Genomic DNA, 21,531 nt, shown 5'->3' with positions numbered 1-21,531 from the left:
TCCCATGCACCCTCGAGGATCCTGCCGAGGGTGTAGAGCTGGTCCACTGTTCCACGGCCAGGACGAAAGCCACACTGCTCCTCCTGAATCTGAGGTTCGACCTCCCGACAGATCCTCCACTCCAGCACTCCTGAATAGACCTTACCAGGGAGGCTGAGGAGTGTGATTCCCCTGTAATTGAAAAACACCCTACGGTCCCCCTTCTTAAAGAGGGGAACCACCACCCCAGTCTGCCAATCCAGGGGCACCGTCCCCGATGTCCACGCAATGCTGTAGAGGCGTGTCAGCCATGACAGCCCCACAAACATCCAGAGCCTTTAAGAACTCCGGGCGGATCTCATCCACCCCCGGGGCCTTGCCACCAAGGAGTTTTTTAACTACCTCAGTGACTTCGACCTCCGAGATTGGAGAGTCCGCCTCAGAGTCCTCAGGCCCTGCTTCCACAATGGAAGGCGTGTCGGTGGAATTGAGGAGGTCTTCGAAGTATTCCCCCCACCAACTCACGACATCCCGAGTCGAGGTCAGCAGCACACCATCTCCACTGTAAACAGTGTTGACCGTGCACTGCTTCCCCTTCCTGAGACGCCGGATGGTGGATCAGAATTTCCTCGAAGCCGTCCGGAAGTCATTTTCCATAGCCTTGCCAAACTCCTCCCACGCCCGAGTTTTTGCCTCAGCAACCGCCAAAGTCGCGTTCCGCTTGGCCATCCGGTACCTGTCAGCTGCCTCCGGAGTCCCAGAGGCCAAAAAGGCCCTATAGGACTCCTTCTTCAGCTTGACGGCATCCCTTACCGCCGGTGTCCACCAGCGGGTTCGGGGATTGCCGCCACGACAGGCACCAACAACCTTACGGCCACAGCTCCGGTTGGCTGCCTCAACAATGGAGGCGCGGAACAAGGTCCACTCGGACTCAATGTCCCCCGCCTCCCCGGGGACGTGGGAAAAGCTCTGCCGGAGGTGGGAGTTGAAGCTCTTCCTGACAGGGGATTCTGCCAGATGTTCCCAGCAGACCCTCACAGAGCGTTTGGGTCTGCCAGGTCGGACCGGCATCTTCCCCCACCATCGGAGCCAACCCACCACCAGGTGGTGATCAGTTGACAGCTCCGCGCCTCTCTTCACCCGAGTGTCCAAAACATGCGGCCGCAAATCCGATGACACGACTACAAGGTCGATCAACAAACTGCGCCTAGGGTGTCCTGGTGCCAAGTGCACACATGGACACCCTTATGCTTGAACATGGTGTTCATTATAGAAAATCCGTGTCGAGCACAGAAGTCCAATAATAGAACACCGCTCTGGTTCAGATCGGGGGGGCCGTTCCTCCCAATCACGCCCCTCCAGGTCTCACTGTCATTGCCCACGTGAGCATTGAAGTCACCCAGTAGAACTATGGAGTCCCCAGAAGAAGCACTCTCCAGCATTTCCTCCAGGGACTCTAAGAAGAGTGGGTACTCTGAGCTGCCGTTCGGTGCATAGACACAAACAACAGTCAGGACCCGTCCCCCCACCCGGAGGCGGAGGGAGGCTACCCTCTCGCTCACCGGGGTGAACCCCAATGTGCAGGCGCCCAGCCGGGGGGCAATAAGTATGCCAACACCTGCTTGGCGCCTCTCACCGTGGGCAACTCTGGAGTGGAAGAGACTCCAGCCACTCTTGAGAGGGCTTGTACCAGAGCCCAAACTATGTGTGGAGGCAAGTCTGACTATGTCTAGTCGGAACCTTTCTGCCTCACACACCAGCTCGGGCTCCTTTCCAGCCAGAGAGGTGACATTCCATGTCCCTAGAGCCAGCCTCTGCAGCCGGGGATCGGACCGCCGCCCAGGTCACTATGCACCCGACCTCTTTGGCCCCTCCTATAGGTGGTGAGCCCATTGGAAGGGGGACCCACGTTTTCTTTTCGGGCTATGCCCGACCGGACCCCATGAGCGAAGGCCCGGCCACCAGGCGCTCGCCTTTGAGCCCCACCTCCAGGCCTGGCTCCAGAGAGGGGCCCCGGTGACCCGCGTCCGGGCGAGGGAAAACGACATCCATATATATTATTCATCATAAGGGGTCTTCTGAGCCGTGCTTTGTCTGGCCCCTCACCTAGGACCCTTCTGCCATGGGTGACCCTACTAGGGGCATGAAGCCCCAGACAACATGGCTCCTAGGATCATAGGGGCACGCAAACCCCTCCACCACGATAAGGTGACGACTCACGGAGGGGACTTTTACTGGTATGTTTTTTTATTCAGCCCTATTAGTGCTGTGTTACTTCTGTGTTGCTGCGGTTACTGCCGCGTCACAGGCAGTGTTTCGAAAGAATTGTTAAGGTATGTTATTAAAACTTTAAAAAGGCTTTTTGTGGACCGTCTTTCTTTGTAAACAACTCGGGTGCACACTTCCGTGTTGCTGCGATATTACTGCCGCGTCACAGGTAGTGTTTAGAAAGACATGTTAAAGTATGTTATCAAAACTTTAAAAAAGCTTTCTGTGTACCATATTTTTTTGTAAATAACTCGCGTGCAAATGCGGCTTATAGTACGGTGCGGCTTATTAATGGAAAAAACAAACAAAATTTTCCACGATTGTTTGCTGGTGCAGCTTAGAATCAGGTGTGGCTAATAGTCCGGAAATTACCGTATATGTAAATCATAAAGCAGCCTATACACTGTAACAGCAGGACTTCTTTTTCAGTTTGTGGACTTAACTGCCTTGGAAAGAATTGTCAAGGTATGTTATTAAAACTTTAATAAGAAAGAAGAGGGACCCTCCCATCTGTGGTCTCTTAAGGTTTCTCACTTCCCCTAGTCGGAGATTTGAGTTTTTCCTTGCCCTCATGGGAGTTTAAGATCAGGGGATGGCTGAGAATATTGTCATTTGTCATTTTTACATGTCCTGAGTGTTGTTAGTCACCTAAATGTTGAACTGAGACTGTGATGTAACAAAGTCAAATTCCTTGTTTGGCACGCTCAAACATGGCGAATAAATTCTTCTTGAATCTTGAAAAAGGCTTTCTGTGTACCGTTTTTCTTTGTAAATAACTCTTGTGCACATGCGGCTTTTAGTACGGTGCGGCTTATTTAAGAAAAAACATTTTCCCCTAATTTTTGCTTGTGTGGTTTATAATCAGGTGAGGCTTATAGTCCAGAAATTATGGTACTATGTGCTGCAATAATTATGAGAAAACAAACATGAACAAAATCCCTATGTCATCCATTCATTTTCTGTACCGCTTTGTCGAGGGCATGCTGGAGCCTATCCCAGCGTTCATCGAGGGACACCCTGAACCGGTTGCCAGCCGATCGCAGGGCACACAGAGACGAACAACCATCCGCACTATCACACACCTAGGGGCAATTTGGAGTGCTCAGTCGGCCTATCAAGCATGTTTTGGGGATGTGGGAGGAAACCGGAGTGCCCGCGGGCACGGGGAGAACATGAAAACTCCACACAGGGAGGTTCGGAGGTGGAATCGAACCCGCACCCTCTTAACTGTGAGGCGGACGTGCTAACCAGTGTGTCACAGAGCCGCCTGTATGTCACCCATAGCAGGAAAACACATGATACCGCCCGTATGTTTTTCAGTTGGAAATAAATTGTGTAGTTCAACTATTTTTACAGTCCAAATCTCACTACTATTCATGGACTTGTTGAGGTCTTATCATGATGATTGAGGTTTTAATCTCGTTCTGCCTCCTTAGATTTCCTTCATGCCAAGCAATCTTGGTATTTTCTTTTTTCTTTTTACCTCATGTATACATACAAGTGCTTCAAGTTTTCCCCTGCTTAGCATCTGGGTTTTCTATTTACTAAATGTGCAAAAGTTACAACAGGTAGCCATACATACTCTCAATTTTTTTGTCAGTGGTTTGCAACAGGACCATCTTTTTCATCACTCTGGCAGATTGCTCCAAATCTTCTTATCATTTTGATGACTATAATGTTCTCCAACCATGAGTTTTGCTCCAAGACTTTAATCATATGCGCTAAGATGTCTTTTTATGTCTCTCCCCTTCACCAGGGCTATCAATTGTTAGGAGTGGTCTGCTGCTTTGTCACCTTGCTCAGCTCATCTCACATGAAGATGAAAGATCCTTGAGATTGTTCTCATTCGGAGCGTGATTTGATTTCTTCACAATTTATTAATTTGCCTTGTTTGTCCTCTAAAATTAACCGACAAAGCTCCAGATTAACTGATTTAATAATTCCTGGATGAGTCTGATTGCATATAACATTTTGATTGTCACTCCAAAATCACCTGGTAATAAACACAATGGTCACCACCACAGACAGACAAATCAGATTTGTGGAGACCACACATAACGTACAGTATGTTCCTGACTTAATGTCTACAAATGGGTCCTGTGCGCACAGCCAGGTAGTATGCAGCCTACCGTAATTTTCGGACTATAAGTCGCTCCGGAGTATAAATTGCACACGCCATAAAATGCACAATAAAGTGAAAAAAAAACATATATAAGTTGCACCGGAGTATAAGTCGCACTTTTGGGGGAAATTTATTTGTCAAAATTCAACACCAAAAACAGACATGAACCAGCAACAACAGGCTAAACGATACGGTATGCTAACGTGACATATACACAAACGAGGAGCTGAGAACGGGCCTGACGTAACATTTAGAGTTAGTCAAGTAAGTATTACATAAATAACACGTTTAGCAAACCATCTGTGTCACTCCAATTCATTATATCCATCGATCTTGCTTTATGTAAACAATGCCCCGCATGCGCCGCATATGCTGACGTTGGACCCGTTGTATGTTGCATTTCTAATTATTACACAGACCCATATAACGATATATAATGTATATTTCAAATAACTATCATATTACAGCAATATTATCAAACCATCTGTGTCATTCCAAATCATTAAATCCATCGATCAAATTCCTCGTTCTTTATGTCAACAACGCCGGGCGTACGCTGCAGAGATCTAGTATATAACTATGTTGTAGCGTTAACAAAGTACCAGGAAAGACGTGGGTTTATATAACAACAATATTATCAAACCATCTGTGTCACTCCAAATCATTAAATCCATCGATCAAATTTCTCCTCCTTCATGTCAACAACGCCGCGCACGCACGCCGCACAGATCTAGTATATAACTATATTGGAGTGTTAATAAAGTACCAGGAAAGACGTGGGTTTATATAACAACATTATCAAACTATCTGTGTCACTCCAAATCATTCAATCCATCGATCAAATTCCTCGTTCTTTATGTCAACAACGCCACACGTGCGCTGCAAAGAGCTAGTATATAACTATATTGTAGCGTTAACAAAGTACCAGGAAAGACGTGGTTTGGTAAACGGCTCTTTATTTAACAAAACGAGTGCAACGAGCCAACAACTACTGAACTTCCAGCCACGGAGGTGGAAGAGAGCTCCATAAATAGGAGCGGGCGTGTGTAAAAGCCATGTCCGAGCGTCATCCACTGTCCCTGGACAGCTACCCGGCCGAGCGCCGGCCCCCGATTTCCATCCACGGAAGTGAAAGAGAGCTCCCGTCGAGAAGGACCGGGCGTGTGTAAAAGCCATAATAGTTTTTCAAACCTTCTGTGTCACTCCAAATCATTAAATCCTTCAAACTCTTCGTCCTCTGCGTCACTTACAAACAAAGCCGCTATTGATGCCGGTAGTACGTGGGGTCCTTCATCATCTTCGTCATCCCGTGATCAAATCCTTTGCCCTTTATGGCTGCTCGGCAAGGGTGACGTCACTTGCAGTTCAAATGACAGTAATTCCTTGCTACATCGCGGTTCGTTTATCGCGGTTTCACTACATCGCGGATTTTTAATTTTGAAAACTACGACAAAAACCGCGACTTATAGTCAGAAAATTACGGTAATTAGCATTTGCCAGAGAACACTAAAATTGATACTCATTGGAATCCTATTTTTTTCCAAGATAAAATCAGGTTAACACTGAGCATATGCCAGACACAAGAAAGACTGGAGCTGAGGAGAATGTTTTGCTGCTGCAACATCCTCAACCATGAACATTTGGGTGTGGCCAATACTGACCAGAGGATTGTTTTGAGGGACAGAGAGGAGCACCTCCAGCAATTCTCTCTCTTTTAACCAATTTCCCAGTCGGAATCAATGAAGTATCTATTTTCTACCTACCTTTCTACCTACCGACCTGCCTGCCTGCCTGCCTGCCTGCCTGCCTGCCTGCCTGCCTGCCTGCCTGCCTGCCTGGAGAATGCCGCTGAAGAATAAGCTAAAACCAAACGATTTCTTGTGAGAGAGCGACATCTTTGGCATCTTTGAGGTCAGCTTCCAGCCAGAAGGGGATACAGACTGGAAGGAAACTAGCTACACACTCACCAAAGACTCTCTGAATGTTGAGTTCAATGCTGGTACAAATGGCAACAAAACAAATGTGGCATTAGGTCAAACTCAAAACAGGGCCTTTTTTATTTTTTATTTAATGAATGTCTCTTGCATTTTTCCTTTAAATCCTTTTTATGTCTAGTTTTTGTACTGTTTTGCGGATGAGGCTGTTGGTTAACATTTTTAGGTCGAGGTCAGGGGTTGTCAACCGGTTCATGAAGGCCTTGTATGATTTGTTTGTTGAAATTGTGGCACGCAGTGTACACAGGCCACAAACCATGAGAGATTTCTCCACTGAAGGCCTCTAACCACTTTTATCTATTTATCTACCTACCTACCTACCTACCTACCTACCTACCTACCTACCTACCTACCTACCTACCAGGTAGGTAGGTAGGTAGGTAGGTAGGTAGGTAGGTAGGTATACACATACATACATACATACATACATACATACATACATACATACATACATACATACATACATACATACATACATACATACATACATACATACATAAACACACATAATATATAGATACGTATATACATACACACGCATACACATATTAGCTAAAAGGTCTTTAAGTATTTTCCGGGAGGACTGATGGATGTAGGCCCAAAGGAGGACCATCTGTCCTGAAGATTTATACAGTACTTGACTTGGCCCTTAAACTCATCAGGCCACTGGCACCTGGCAAAGAATGTACTGGCAGTATGCCAGATGCAGAGAGACAACATTCTGATTTTGAGGGTTGTGCTCAGCATGGAAGTTGTCTGGCTGGAAGGCAACCAAACAGAATCCTGAAAGTTCAAAGAGCATCTCTGCCTGATGCTGCACATTTTATTCATGTTTAAAAAAGAATGGACACTCCTGAAATCCTCCTTTCTTCTCATAGTGTCACACTATATAGTTAAAATAATGTTTTTTGTGCAGTGTATTTAAGCTTTTTATTACATAATAGTCAATGTAAATTGTTAAACTTGGAATTTTCCACTGTGGGCATTCCTAAAGGTTTATTCATCCAAACTTGCAAATTGTACAAAATTCATGAAATGCTTGGTTGAAACATTTAATTCAAATAGTACAAATATGTTAAGTCAAAAAATGCCACTTTACGTTTTCAGTTTAGTACAACGGTGCAATGTTAAGTGTTGACAGTAATGTTGAGATGAAATAGATCTACAGTTTACAGTTTACAGTTTCTGCTTTCATTTAAAAGTCAGGAAGCAAAGATTTGGATTAAAACTTGTGTTTCCGAATCCATTGGAACTTGGAGGCATGGTGGGTGTAGTTAATTTATCTTACCGGAAGTGACATTTTAGTAAAGCACAACCACGCTACACCATTGAAAGACTGCTTAGTCTACATGCACTATAAAGTAAGTTAAATGGTGAGCAACATTTAAGAATTTGAGGAGGATGAATTTGACAAAAGAGCTGACAGTTATTAATCCTGACATATTTGAGATGATTAGCATGTGGAAGAGAAAAAGACTGGATTGGAAGGACAGACTGGTATGTTTGTGCACCCCTGTATCTACAGTAAGTATGTGCAATCTCAACAATTGACAATAAAGCAGACTTTGACTGTAGCACAACTGCTTGAGAGATAGGGGTTCTTGAGGTCTCAAGAAAAACTTCTCAGTCTTTCCTTCCTGATCTTAAAAATCAAGTTAATATTTTATTATGCAAAGTAAATCACATCACAAAGTGCATTGATGATGTGACGCACGCGAAATACATCATCTCTCGGGCTAACTGGAAGCATATATATATATATATATATATATATATATATATATATATATATATATATGCCAAAAAACTGAGAAAAGTGATCACTTAAAGATGTTCTCCCCGTGTCCGCGTGGGTTTTCTCCAGGCACTCCGGTTTCCTCCCACATCCCAAAAACATGCTTGATAGGCCGATTGAGCACTCCAAATTGTCCCTAGGTGTGAGTGCGGGTGCGAATGGTTGTTCGTCTCTGTGTGCCCTGCGATTGGTTGGCAAACAGTTCAGGGTGTCCCCCGCCTACTGCCCGATGATGACTGGGATAGGCTCCAGCACCCCCGCGAACCCCGTGGAGACAGAAAATGGATATATGTATATATAGATATAGATATAGATATATCTATATATATAGATATAGATATATACTGCTAAAAAAATTTAAAGGAACACTTTGAAAACACATCAGATTTCAATGGTGAAAAAGAAAAAGTTGGATATCTATACTGATATGGACAGTTTAATGTCTCAGGAACAAAAGGATGCCACATCTTTTGATGGAAATAAAAGTTTTCAGCCGACAGAGGGCTCAGTATATAGACACCCCAAAAATCAAAGTGAAAAAATGATGTGGCAGGCTCGTCCATTTTGCCTAAATTCAATTTCTGCTATTCAAAACTCTTTTCAATATCTTGTGTAGCCCCCACATGCTTGTATGCATGCTTAACAACGTCGCGGCATGCTCCTAATGAGACGACGGATGGTGTCTTGTGGGATGTCCTCCCAGATCTGTCTAAGGGTATCAGTGAGCTCCTGCAAAGTCTAACGAGCAAGCTGGCGGCGTCTGATGGACCAAAACATTATGTTCCGAAGGTGTTCTATCGGGTTTAGATCAGGTAATCGCGAGTGCCATTCAATTGTGTCAATTCCTTCATCCTCTAGATACTGTCTGCATACTCTTGCCACATGAGGCCTCGAATGTCGTGGATCAGGAGGAACCCAGGACCTACTGCACCAGCGTAGGTCTGACCATGGGGGCAAGGATTTCATCCCGATACCTAATGGCAGTCAGACTGCCGTTCTCTAGCCTGTAGAGGTAGGTCTGTTCGTCCCTCCATGGAAATGCCTCCCCAGACCATCACTGACCCACCACCGAACCGGTCATGCTGAATGATGTTGCAGGCAGCACAGCGCTCTCCTTGGATTCTCCAGACCCTTTCACGTCTATCACAGGTGCTCAGGGTAAACCTGCTCTCATCTGTGAAAAGCACAGGGCGCCAGTGGCGGACTTGCCAATTCTGGTGTTCTATGGCAAATGCCAGTTTAGCTCCACGGTGCTGAGTAGTGAGCATAGGGCACACTACAGGACGTCGTGCCTTGAGGCCACCCTCGTGAAGTCTGTTTCTGACTGTTTGGGCAAAAACATTCACACCAGTAGCCTGCTGAAGGTAATTCTGTAGGGCTCGGGCAGTGCTCAACCTGTTCCTCCTTGCACAAAGCAGCGGATATCGGTCCTGCTGATGGGATGAGGACCGTCTACGGCCCTGTGCAGCTCTCCTAGAGTAACTGCCTGTCTCCTGGAACCTCCTCCATGCTCTGGAGATTGTACTGGGAGACACATCAAATCTTCTTGCAACAGCACGCATGGATGTGTCATCCTGGAGGAGTTGGACAATCTGCGCAACTTCAGGAGGGTTAAGAAATCGCCTCATGCTTCCAGTCATGATAATGACTCTTGCTAAAGCCAACACTTGTGGAAAAACTGTTTAAAAAGATCAAGAGGGAGGAGCTTGAAATGGCCTCGACCTGCAAAACCAGTCCTGTTTTGGGGACCATCTCGTTGTTGCCCCTCTAGTGTACCTGTTGTTAATTCCATCAACACCAATGCAGCTGAAAGTGATTAACAACCCCTTCTGCCACGTGCCTGACCAAAACCTTATCATAAAAGTGTAATTGAATTCATGCCAAACCCTGATAAAAAAATGTTCCTTTAATTTTTTTGAGCAGTGTATAATACGTATTGTCACCATGGGATAGTGGGAAACGAAATTTCGATCTCTTTGTGTGTCTTGACAAGAGAGAAGAAATTGACAATAAAGCAGACTTTGAATCAAAGTTAATTCTTAAATTCTAATTTGAGTTATATCTTTTGATTCACTAATAGTCTAGAGGAGTTTCAAAGTTTAATAAATCATACTCTGATGTCACAGAACTCTTATCTTTTGTATTTCTCATCCAAAAATAGTTAGCGCTGGTTAGGTAGGTACTGAAAAAAAAACATTTCAAGAACATAAATGAAAAAAAGGTTGATAACCACTGCTATGAAGGAACAGAGTCATATTAACTGATTGAGGTAACCTTTGATTATGCAGTCAATCTGCTTTTTCAGAAGTATTTAATGAGCTTGTTTTACAAAATTCATCATAGAAGTATTATGTGTGATTCACTCACCTGTACTTTTACATTACTGCTACTCTTTGTTGGATGAAATAATCTATAAAATTCTATACAATTTTCAGAAGAATGCCGTTTGCTGAATCCCTCAACAATCCTCTCATTCACCTTCTACCATCACACACCTACACACTGAATCACTCGAGCATGTGTTGAGTTAAATATATAAAGTGGCTACCACCCCTCACACAGCAATCATCACTTAGATCAAATGCTGACCTGGAACATGACTAAGGTTTTGCTTAATCAAGGATGCAAAATGGGACTGTGCAATCAGCTGATTTGACACAGTTCTCAAGGGCAGCAGTTCTCAATATCTTTTGCACCACAGACCAGTTTCACGTTAAGACATAGTTTGACAAACTATTCTAAGTAACTGTGCAGAGAAAAACATGAAAAGCATTGTCATTCTTTCGACATAAAAAGTAATTATTCAATAAAATAAATGGTTTAGTGCTTTGTTCATTCCTCAGAAACTTGGGAGCGATAAATCCAGAAGTTACTGTTAGTTGATCACTTGACACAGCCATCCCCTTCCCTGCCCCACAGCAGCGTGCACACCACAGAATATGTTGTTTTGACACCAAAACACTTTTTTTCTCCATGAGAGGTGCCTGAGGCGGCAAGGTAGACCACTGGTTAACATATTTACCTCACGATTCGGAGATGCAGGGTTAAATTCCAGCTCTGGCCGTCCTGTGTGGAGTTTGCATGTTCTCCCCTTGCCCGCGGGGCTCCCCCCCCCCCCCAAAAAAAACATGCATGGTTAACTGATTGTCCTTTCCAAATTGTCTGTAGGTGATTGAGAGCATGAATGGTTGTCCGTCCATATGTGCCCTGGCGACCACTTTCTTGGTGTACCTCGCCTACCGCTCAAAGCGATAAGCGGTTCAGATAATGAATAAATGAATGAATGAATGGGGTGCACTTGAAAAATCTTATCCACGCTGCTGCTAAACTAAGATTCTATTCTTTCAAAGTAGAATTTTAATTTTGAAGGACTTTCTACAGATTTTATCAACTCCAAAAGCACAATTCAAGGCTCGAAATAAGCAGTTACGCATCACTGTTTTCGCATCAAAATTATTATTTTGCACCTTATTAGTATGTATTGAACAGCAAAACGGTAGCAATGTGTATTGGGAGATTTTTTTATATTCACTTAAAAGAGCCAGCACAAGATTGTCAATTACTAATTGTCAATTAGTCACTGACTGCATGAGCCAAGTCTGCAATAGGAGCTCACAGAGGAAAACAGACAGCAGAAAAAGGAGATGGATCCGGACACACAGATCAGCTGTTCAAAGCATTGGCACTTTTTTCCTCACATTTTTCTCATTGCTTAACTATAGAAAAGTTATCAAGATGCTGTTATTTTGTTTGTTCGTTCAGGTGCATTGTACTCTAATGTTTTTTGTACCTCTGAGAAAATAAATAAATACATTTGAATAAATTTTATTTTAAACAATTACCTTACAGGCGGCTCGGTGGCGCACTGGGTAGCACGTCCGTCTCACAGTTAGGAGAGTACGGGTTTGATTCCACCTCCGGCCCTCCTTGTGTGGAGTTTGCATGTTCTCCCCGAGCCCGCGTGGGTTTTCTAGGGGCACTCCGGTTTCCTCCCTCATCCCAAAAACATGCTTGGTAGACCGATTGAGCACTCCAAATTGCCCCTAGGTGTGAGTGCGAGTGTGGATGGTTGTTAGTCTCTATGTGCCCTGCGATTGGTTGGCAAACAGTTCAGGGTGTCCCCCGCCTGCTGCCCGATGACAGCTGGGATAGACTCCAGCATGCCCGCGACCCCCGTGGGGACAAAGCGGTTCAGAAAATGGATGGATGGATGGACAATTACCTGACAGCAGAGCTTTTTTAAAGCAGTGTACCATCGCCTAAAGACATTGTTATTCTAATTGCTTAAAGGAGCTGTATCATGCTATATTGTACTGTAAACTAAGGCATAGACTGTACATAATGTAACATTTAATTAGGTTTTCTGAGATGTGATATCAGGTGAAGTGTTTCTGAATATGATCCAAAGTGATGACTTGTCAACAACCTAGTTTTGCTTGTTGATAGAATCTGATAACTTCCAGGCTGTGACGCATGGGGGTCGGACGATCAAAGCTTCACCTGAGGGATACATGGTAATTTCACTTGGTAATGACAAGGTTGAATTAAATGTGTTCTGACATTAGCACATGTGCCAAATTCAGATTCTCCAGATGGCTTCACCTGTCCTATTTCAAGGTGCACTCAAATGACAGATGGGGCTTATCCAAAGAGCAAGAAATTATTTCTCTTTCTGGCTAAATTATCCCATGTTTCGACTCTTGCAGTGTATGACTTCACATTCACACAGATATTTTCAAACTGTATATTATTCCCCCTGTTTACAGTAATTCCCCCCACACTATTTGTGGGGAATGGGCAAGAATAAGCCCCACACCAAGTAATAGACCTCTCTTGAAAAGTTTTTAAAAAGTTTTGTTTCTCAGTTCAAGTGTGTCACATCAACATAATTACTTGGCAACAAGACAGGGATTTTGGCAGTATTTTTGTAGCATTTTAAGGCATTTGAAGACAGCTCAAGTGCAATGAAAAGACACGTTTTTTAGTAAATGCCGTAATTTTCAGACTATAAGTCGCTCCGGAGTATAAGTCGCACCAACCATAAAATGCACAATATAGTGAAAAAAGCATATATAAGTCGCACCGGAGTATCAGTAGCACTTTTGGGGTAAATTTATTTGTCAAAATCCAACACCAAAAACAGACATGAACCAGCAACAACAGGCTAAACCAGTGGTGGAAAAGATCTGGGGGGGCGGTGAGGAAGAAGGGGGCGGTAGGGGGGCGGCAGTCTGAAGTCAAAGTCAGAAGTTCGAACCTTTGTTTGACGGTTTGTACACAACACGTGCAGCAGGACGAGTCAGTGGACGACACATCAGGGTCCGGTTACCGCACGCCGCTCTGGCCCAGTCAGATCCGACAGCATAGACTACCAAAGCAAAAGCTCAGGTTTGTAATTTCAAGCTTGTAATTTGTGTTTAACCTTTGTCTTTTCAAATTACAGCATACCAAATATCAAGAAAGATATGTGTCCATATGTGTCTGTGGGGGGAGTGGGGGGTGCCAGCCTGCAAAAGTTTGGGAACCACTGGGCTAAACGATACGGTATGCTAACGTGACATATACAAAAACGAGGAGCTGAGAACGGGCCTGATGTAACATTCAGAGTTAGTTGTACTAAGTTCATTTTGTTTCCTTTGTCAATCACTCGTAATGAGGTTGCAGTAACAGGTAATGCAACCTAAAATACCTTGTTTGTGATAAAAGAACCAAAAAGTGCTGAACATTCAGAGGTATTCAAGTAAGTATTACATAAATAACAAACCAAACTGACAAACCATCTGTGTCACTCCAATTCATTAAATCCATCGATCTTGCTTTATGTAAACAATGCCCCGTATGCGCCGCATATGCTGACGTCGGACCTGTTGTAAGTTGCATTTCTAATGATTCCACAGACCCATATAACGATATATAAAGTCTATTTCAAATAACTATCATATTACAACAATATTATCAAACCATCTGTGTCACTCCAAATCATTAAATCCATCGATCAAATTCCTCGTCCTTTGTCAACAACGCCGCGCGTGAGCCCTGACGTCAGCCTCGTCATTATTCCACAGATCTAGATAACTAGATTGTAGCGTTAACAAAGTACAAGCAAAGACGTGGGTTTGGTAAACAGCTCTTTATTTAACAAAACAAGAGTTCAACGAGGCAACAACTACTGAACTTCCAGCCACGGAGGTGGAAGAGAGCTCCATAGAATAGCACCGGGCGTGCGTAAAAACCATAACCGAGCCCCATCCACCGTCCCCGGACAGCCACCGGGCCGAGCGCCGGCCCCCGACTTCCATCCACGGAGGTGAAAGAAAGCTCCGTAGAGTATGACCGGGCGTGCGTAAAAGCCATGTCCGAGCCCCATCCACCGTCCCCGGACAGCCACCCGGCCGAGCGCCGGCCCCCGACTTCCATCCACGGAGGTGAAAGAGAGCTCCCGTTGAGAAGGACCGGGCGTGCGTAGAAGCCATAATAGTTTTTCAAACCTTCTGTGTCACTCCAAATCATTAAATCCTTCAAACTCTTCGTCCTCGGTGTCACAAACAAAGCCGCTAATGATGCCGGTAGTACGTGGAGCCCTTCGTTATCTTCGTCATCCCGTGATCAAATCCTTTGTCCTTTATGTAAACAACCGCCGTGCGGCACGGGTGACGTTACTTGCAGTTCAAAGGACAGTAATCCCTTGCTACATTGCGGTTTGTTTATTGCGGTTTCACTCCATCGCGGATTTTTTATTTGGAAAATTTGTGAAAAAAAATCACATATAAGTCGCACCTGAGTATAAGTCGCCCCCCCCACCCAAACTATGACAAAAAACGCGATTTATAGTACGAAAATTACGGTAACTGCAGGATAAATTCCCCAAAATCTTTGAATAAGTGAGTTCTTGTGTGGTGAATAAGTCGTGTTTTATCTCACAGTCTATCAATTAACGCTATCTCCCAGGGTCAGCACGGAGCAGTCCTGCTGATTTAACATACATCTAAGAATGAAAAAGTTAGAAAGAGGGCCTGAGTCTGCTGATGTTACTTTTTCGGCAGTCTAATTGGACAAAATCTGCTTGAGAGACAACAAATGCACTTTCAAGCAGATGGAAACAAAAAACACTTGTGCTGCTGGAACCAAGGACTGTTACATTAAGTTGTCAAGCCCGTTAACAACGTATCTCAGCAGCTTTGAGTGAACCCACAACCTGCTGGAACCATTGACGTGCCTCACATTGTTCTGCTATTTAATTAGGACCTGAACAGCGACCGCTGCAATGGCCCTATTGTTTTTGTAGAAATGCTTCTTCTTCGATTCCTATTGCAACATGCATTAGCCAATTTGGTCATCATCTAGCTTAGCCTAGCAAGAAACAATTTTTTGACTGCCATTCATAATGGAAAATATTATATAATAATAAACATGACTATAATCCATCAGAACAATATGCCACATACTCCACAGAAAGCATGCGCCCCCCCCAGCGCCACCCCTAAACCTTATTATAGGAATATAAATGTTAACATAACATACATTTGTCTAATCGGAAAAAAACACAATAATGAGTCAATCGCCACAACACTATGCGCAAAGTTTCATTTAATTTTTTGTGACACTTATCCGCAATGGATGACTTGCTGAGGAGAAAAATAGATGAAAATATCCAGGTTACTGATAAAAGACTAACATCTGAAGCATAAATGACTGCAACATTTTTTTGTCCAGCATGATTGAGTTTTTCTGTGTTATAAGAAAGACCATTGACAGATATGCTGTGGATGACCGTCGTTTGTTGTCAGCTATATTTAAAGCTATTACTTGTATTGTTGTGTAGGTTTATGTTTTATTCAGCCCCATTTGCTGGATATGAGCATCTGCCATCATATTGAGCAGCTTTTTTTTTTCCTCCCAAAGGATGCTGATTTGACTCATTGTGACTAGTGTTATGAATGTGATGTGCACGATGTTTAACAAAAAGGAGTAGTACAAAGTGAAGATGACGAAGTCTACGTAACATCAATGCAGTAGCTTGTTTAGCAATTTATGTTAAAGAACGACAAGTGTGATGTGCAACAGTGACACCAAGTTTATTACCACTCCAGATTTGTCATCCATCTACTATTTATATGCTATCACAATTTGATCTAAAATCCCTATACATTTGTCAAACTAGTAACAGAAGACGGGATCAATTTTAGTGATGAAGAAAAGATAAAGAAAAATAATAAATAAATAATAAAGAAATCTTCTATGCTACCATGTGCTGCATCAGAAAAAGAGATGCGATATCAGGACAATGAGAAAAGTTGGTTCTGTTATTGGAACAGAACCGGAATCCTTGGGTTAGGGTTAGATGTTTGTTAGATCTCTTTGTTACATGTTACAAAGAGAAGGACCCGCCATAAAGGGCTGTCATTGGACAACATGAACCGAACCACCCAGTCCATGACATAGTAATCATATAGTGGAGCATGTTTTCTGACAGACTGCTGCCTCTGTCATGCACATCTGATAGACTAAGGAAATTGTTCCATGAGGTGGTAGGGGTATGGAAGTGGTGCCAATTCCATTGGAATTATTACAAAGTACCACATTAGCACTTTGTCTTGCACTTACATGAAAAGAGTATTATGATTTGTACAATTAACGTTTCAAGTGTACTTTCTATTTATTTCATTTCATTCATTGTATTTAGTAATTACTACTCCCATGTCTTTTGACGATTGCAGTTTACTGCCCTCAAGTTTATTTTTTTTTTTTTTTTTTTTTTTTTAGGTTTTTGTAGCAAGTCGCTGATGCTGTAAGGGTACACTTGCCTGACTGTGTAGAGGCAGCGTGGGACCGATTCCCACTCAGTGACAGTGTGCATGTGGATGTGACTGGTTGTTTGTCTCTATATGTGCCCTGCATCTGGCTGGTGACCAGTTCAGGATATAGTCTGCCTTTCGTCCCTTGCCGGCTGGGATAGGCTCCAGCGCCTCCCATGACCCTGAACAGGATAAGCAGTGTTTAAAATGGATGGATGGAGGTTGTTGTACCTATGACTGCAGAGGAAGGGAATTTTCTGCAGGCTAAATAGTTTCTGCCTACATACTGTACCAGTTTTGTACCCAAAATATTCAACACAACAAACATTTACCTAGAAAAATTGGATAAATAAACTACAGTTTGTATGTTTGTCTCATTCTGTTTCTTTTCTAAGAATGGCTAGATGGTATTTCCCGAGATATGTTTATTGGTTCGTGTGTAATTTGAAGTGAAAACGCTATGAGCTGCACATATAATTACACAAAATTGTTCTGAGTACATCATGATTCAACCATTCATCAGTGCATCCCTGTGATCTTCTGCTATTATCTAATAAATTGCACATAGTCTATTAGATGTTCTTCTGTATTCGTAGTCCATTTGTGTCATGTGGTCAGGGCTGTTAAACTTAAATCACTATCATTAGTGTCTCAATTTCATCTGGAAGATATACAACCTCAAACATCCCAAGACAATGGGCCAAGGGTTATTTTTAACAGCAGCAAATCCTTAACATGATTCTTTACATAGTATGTGGCAGTAGTAACTCATCTGTTTATTTATACATCTTCAGTGGTGAGGACTTCTGCTTGCATAAAACATGACAGATTTAGTTGTGTGTCACCTTTGGATATGGTACTAAATTGTTTTCATCATCCAAAAGCATAGGGACAGATTGTATATTGAATAGCTTTGATTCACATTATAAAATCAAATATTTTTGCCGGCCATGGCTGGTCAGATTTGTTAAAAGCTGAAAGAATTTTTCGGTTGCAAGGAAACGCCTGAGGCGCATGACAAGTCATGGGAAAAGTGGTGGATTTGAGAATTGGTAGTATAAGTTTGACTATACCTAGTTTGGTACAGATTTGTGTGGAACAGTGGAACAACAAAATGATATTGACTTGTGGAAGCCAATTACAGGAAAAAAAGTCAAACCTTTACAGAAAAGCAAAAGAAGTGATTCATTATTTCAATTTGTATTTCGACTGTGGAAAAAAAAGCAGCTGTCGAGTCATTGGCCCTGCCGCAAAAAATACATTGACACCATGCTCTGCTAAATGTCCCCAAAGGATATCTTTTTCCCATGTTAAGTGAAGTTTTGAGAAATAATAACAAACTGTATTGAGTAATGTAACTAAGAGGACAACAAAAAAGCACTTACATTGGCAATAACTGGTGTTCATATTAAGATTTGCTGTTTTTGTTGTTGTTGTTTGTTTCATTTTGCATTCAATTTGGTGTCATAGTCAAATACAGTACTGTGCAACGACAAAGGCTTCAGGCTGTAAACTGTATGTTTTGACTTCTGGTTGTTCTTATATGGAGACTTATAAATTATGAATTAAAAATTGCGAAATGGGCCAATATATAAAATTTGAATGTTAAAGAGAGCTAAATAGTTACAGTTGTAGTATCATGTCTAAATTGGGATAAAAGTGCTCATGCTCTTTAAATGCAAATGAATATTTGATGCTATCAATCCTGTATGTGGCATTTTAATTGATAAATTATTCATCCTCTTATGCTCATTATGTGTTCCTAATGGACACAAATCCACTCAGGATGAATTACTATACGTCCCTTTAAATTTATTTGCACTCATTTGGAAACAATTGTTCCATTATAGTATATTAAACAGCAGCAATACTGTTGCTGGGTGTTATGGATGCAACTCCCACGTGAGACTCTCCATAATATACAGGTCAGACCGCAAACCATTTCCCAAATGAAACAAAAACTCTAATCACTCCCCCAATAACACATTTTTATGACTCTGGACCTTTTTGATCCTTTGCAGAAACATTCACTCACTTTCAGATCATTACCGTAGAGTGATGTACCCCGCCTGATTTAGCCAACATGAGTTAATAATGAATAGGTGTTGGTCGTCGAAAGAAGGAATCACTTACGCTGCTGTTCTGGCCAGACCAGTGCACCATAGCTTGGTTGTGAGATGAATCCCCGGTCAAGGCAAACGTGGAGCTGATAAGTTTGAGCTCGTCCTGCCTGGAGCCGCTGACTCGCTTCTCTTCGCTGCTCCAGCGCAGTTCTGAGCGCGTCACTCTCCTTCCAGAACTCGGGCGTCCAAGACTACGGTTATAGCTGGTCCTGCTACCGCGCGTTCTTTTTGCACCGCCAGTGCCGTTGTACTGTGCCGAAAAGCGGTTGTCACCTACTTCTTTTGAGCGCAGACTTTCTGTACTCTGTGTCAGTCGCAACGCCTCTGCCCGATCAGGAGCGCGTTCAGCGGGAAAAGATGAGCGACGGAGCCTTGGAGTTCCGACACTTGCTGCTCGGAATCTCCCAGCCTCATCGCTGTGACCGTCAACTTCTTTAAATGCCGTCACACTTTCATTTGTGAAAAATTTCAGTAACATTTGCCGGGCAAGCACCGTATTTCCAACCTGACATGACCTGCAAGTTATCTCGGGTCTGGCGCCTTGTAATATCAAGAACATCAGCACAATTTCAAACCAAAGCGCACTGTGCCACTTCGGAAAAAATAGTATCTCCCTTTCCATTGTCGACGGCTGCTGCTGCTGCTGCCAGCTGCTGCTGCCAGCTGCTGCTGCTGCTGCTGCTGCTGCTGCTGCTGCTGCTGCTGCTGCTGCTGCTGCTGCTGCTGCTGCTGGTGGTGGTGGTGCTGCTGGTGGTGGTGCTGCTGGTGGTGGTGCTGCTGCTGCTGGTGGTGGTGCTGCTGCTGCTGCTGGTGCTGGTGCTCCTGCTCCTGCTCCTGTTGTAGATTGCGTCCGTACGCTGCCTTTTCGATGCGTCAATTGCTTTTGGGTTTTGAAGATGCGAAGTGCTACTTAAGTTGTGGCGTCGCCCAATTGCAGCGTGCTAAAAAGTGCTATGGAGACAAACTGATGCAAGTTGAAGAATTAGAGTATTTAAAGCCTCACACGCTGGGGAGGGGCGAGCTGCGGATTCAGTGACAGATAATGTCCCCACTGTCTTGTCCAGTGTCCACTAATATGCTTCACTCAAAGGATCTATCTGTTGCGTGTTTATTTTTTATTCAATAAAAAAATGGTAAAATGAAAATTTTGGAAATGTAATGAAAAATGTATTGAGTTACTTTGTGTAATTTCCATCAGGAATATTTAAATAAAAAATAAAGTAAAAATGTTTCCAACCATCCATCTTACCCTCACTACCGGGGACACAACTGAGTTTCCTTTTAAATGACATTGGTTTTCTTAGCGACAATGACAATTATAAACCAAATAAAATATATTTTACCTTTGTAGTTCTTAGAACAAACAAATCCCTTCGACAGCAAGCACACATCCACACACGCACACACACACACACACACACACACACACACACACACACACACACACACACACACACACACACACACACACACACACACACTCAAATAAAAATTCACTTTAGCCCAATACTTGGACTATGTACATCATATAAATAAATATGAAGAGTTATAATATAATTGTGTCTTTCAGAATTGAATGTTATTGTTATTTTTTGTACAGCATTTATTTTGTATATAAATAATTTGTTTCATAATTCACATCTCAAATCTCATAACTCCAGTATGTTTTATTGTAAATTGTAATTTCACCTCTGTTCTGTCTGTCCACTTGTTAGTTGTTGTACAACAAAATAATAGTATAAAACAGTTGTTGCTAGACCGTGACCAACTGTATTATGTAAAAGGGAAAAAATTAAAAGACCTTTTACTACATTTACATGTCAGCTGCTTGTCTGAAAGATAAAATTGTCTATTCTTCTGTATGCATTAAACAAACACGACGATGAGTTTAAACAGTCTGATGAATGTTTAAATGTTTCTTCGCTCAGCATTAATGTGTGTTGTCAAGCATCCAGAGTGTCTTAGACTCCAGGAGTCAGTGTAACTAGTGTAAATAGCAAGGTTGTCTTGCAGTGTTCTGCCTAATGACTGGTGGTAATGACTAGTGATTGCTGCTGAGCATTTAGTTGCACAAATAGATACAACAATTGTCACAGAATTCCTGAGCAGCTCACTGCTCTGTAGTTCACTGCAGAAGATGCTGGCATGTGGCAATAACAATGGAAGACCGTACTGCAACATATATGACTATTATCCATACATCCATTATCTGTACTGCTTGTCACCACGTGGGTCACGGGTGTGGTGGAGCCCTATCCCAGCTGCCATCAGGCAGTAGGTAGGGAACACCCTGAACTGGTTGCCAGCCAATCGCAGGGCACACAGAAACGAACAATCATTCGCACTGGCACTCACACCTAGGGACAATTTGGAGTGCTCAATCGGCCTACCAAGCACGTTTATGGGATGTGGGAGGAAACCTGAGTGCCCGGAGAAAACCCACGCGGACATGGGG

At 43.1% G+C, this 21,531-nt stretch overlaps 1 protein-coding gene across 2 annotated transcripts in view; it reads right to left on the bottom strand.

Annotated features, from left to right (window-relative positions):
• sorcs1 (sortilin-related VPS10 domain containing receptor 1) overlaps positions 1-19,698 on the bottom strand; it is a 176,824-nt gene extending 157,126 nt beyond the window's left edge. For both annotated transcript variants that reach the window (XM_085913215.1, XM_085913216.1), the window contains exon 1: positions 19,087-19,698. In XM_085913215.1, the coding sequence (XP_085769341.1) occupies positions 19,087-19,698 (612 nt within the window). The remainder of the gene's footprint in view (positions 1-19,086) is intronic.
• Positions 19,699-21,531: the final 1,833 nt, after the last annotated feature.

This window comes from Syngnathus leptorhynchus, chromosome 5, assembly GCF_054491065.1.
Source record: "Syngnathus leptorhynchus isolate UIUO chromosome 5, UIUO_Slep, whole genome shotgun sequence".
NCBI classification, from domain to species: Eukaryota; Metazoa; Chordata; class Actinopteri; order Syngnathiformes; family Syngnathidae; genus Syngnathus; species Syngnathus leptorhynchus.
The sequence above is the reverse complement of the archived record's forward strand: the minus strand, read 5'-3'. Positions and strand labels throughout refer to the sequence as shown.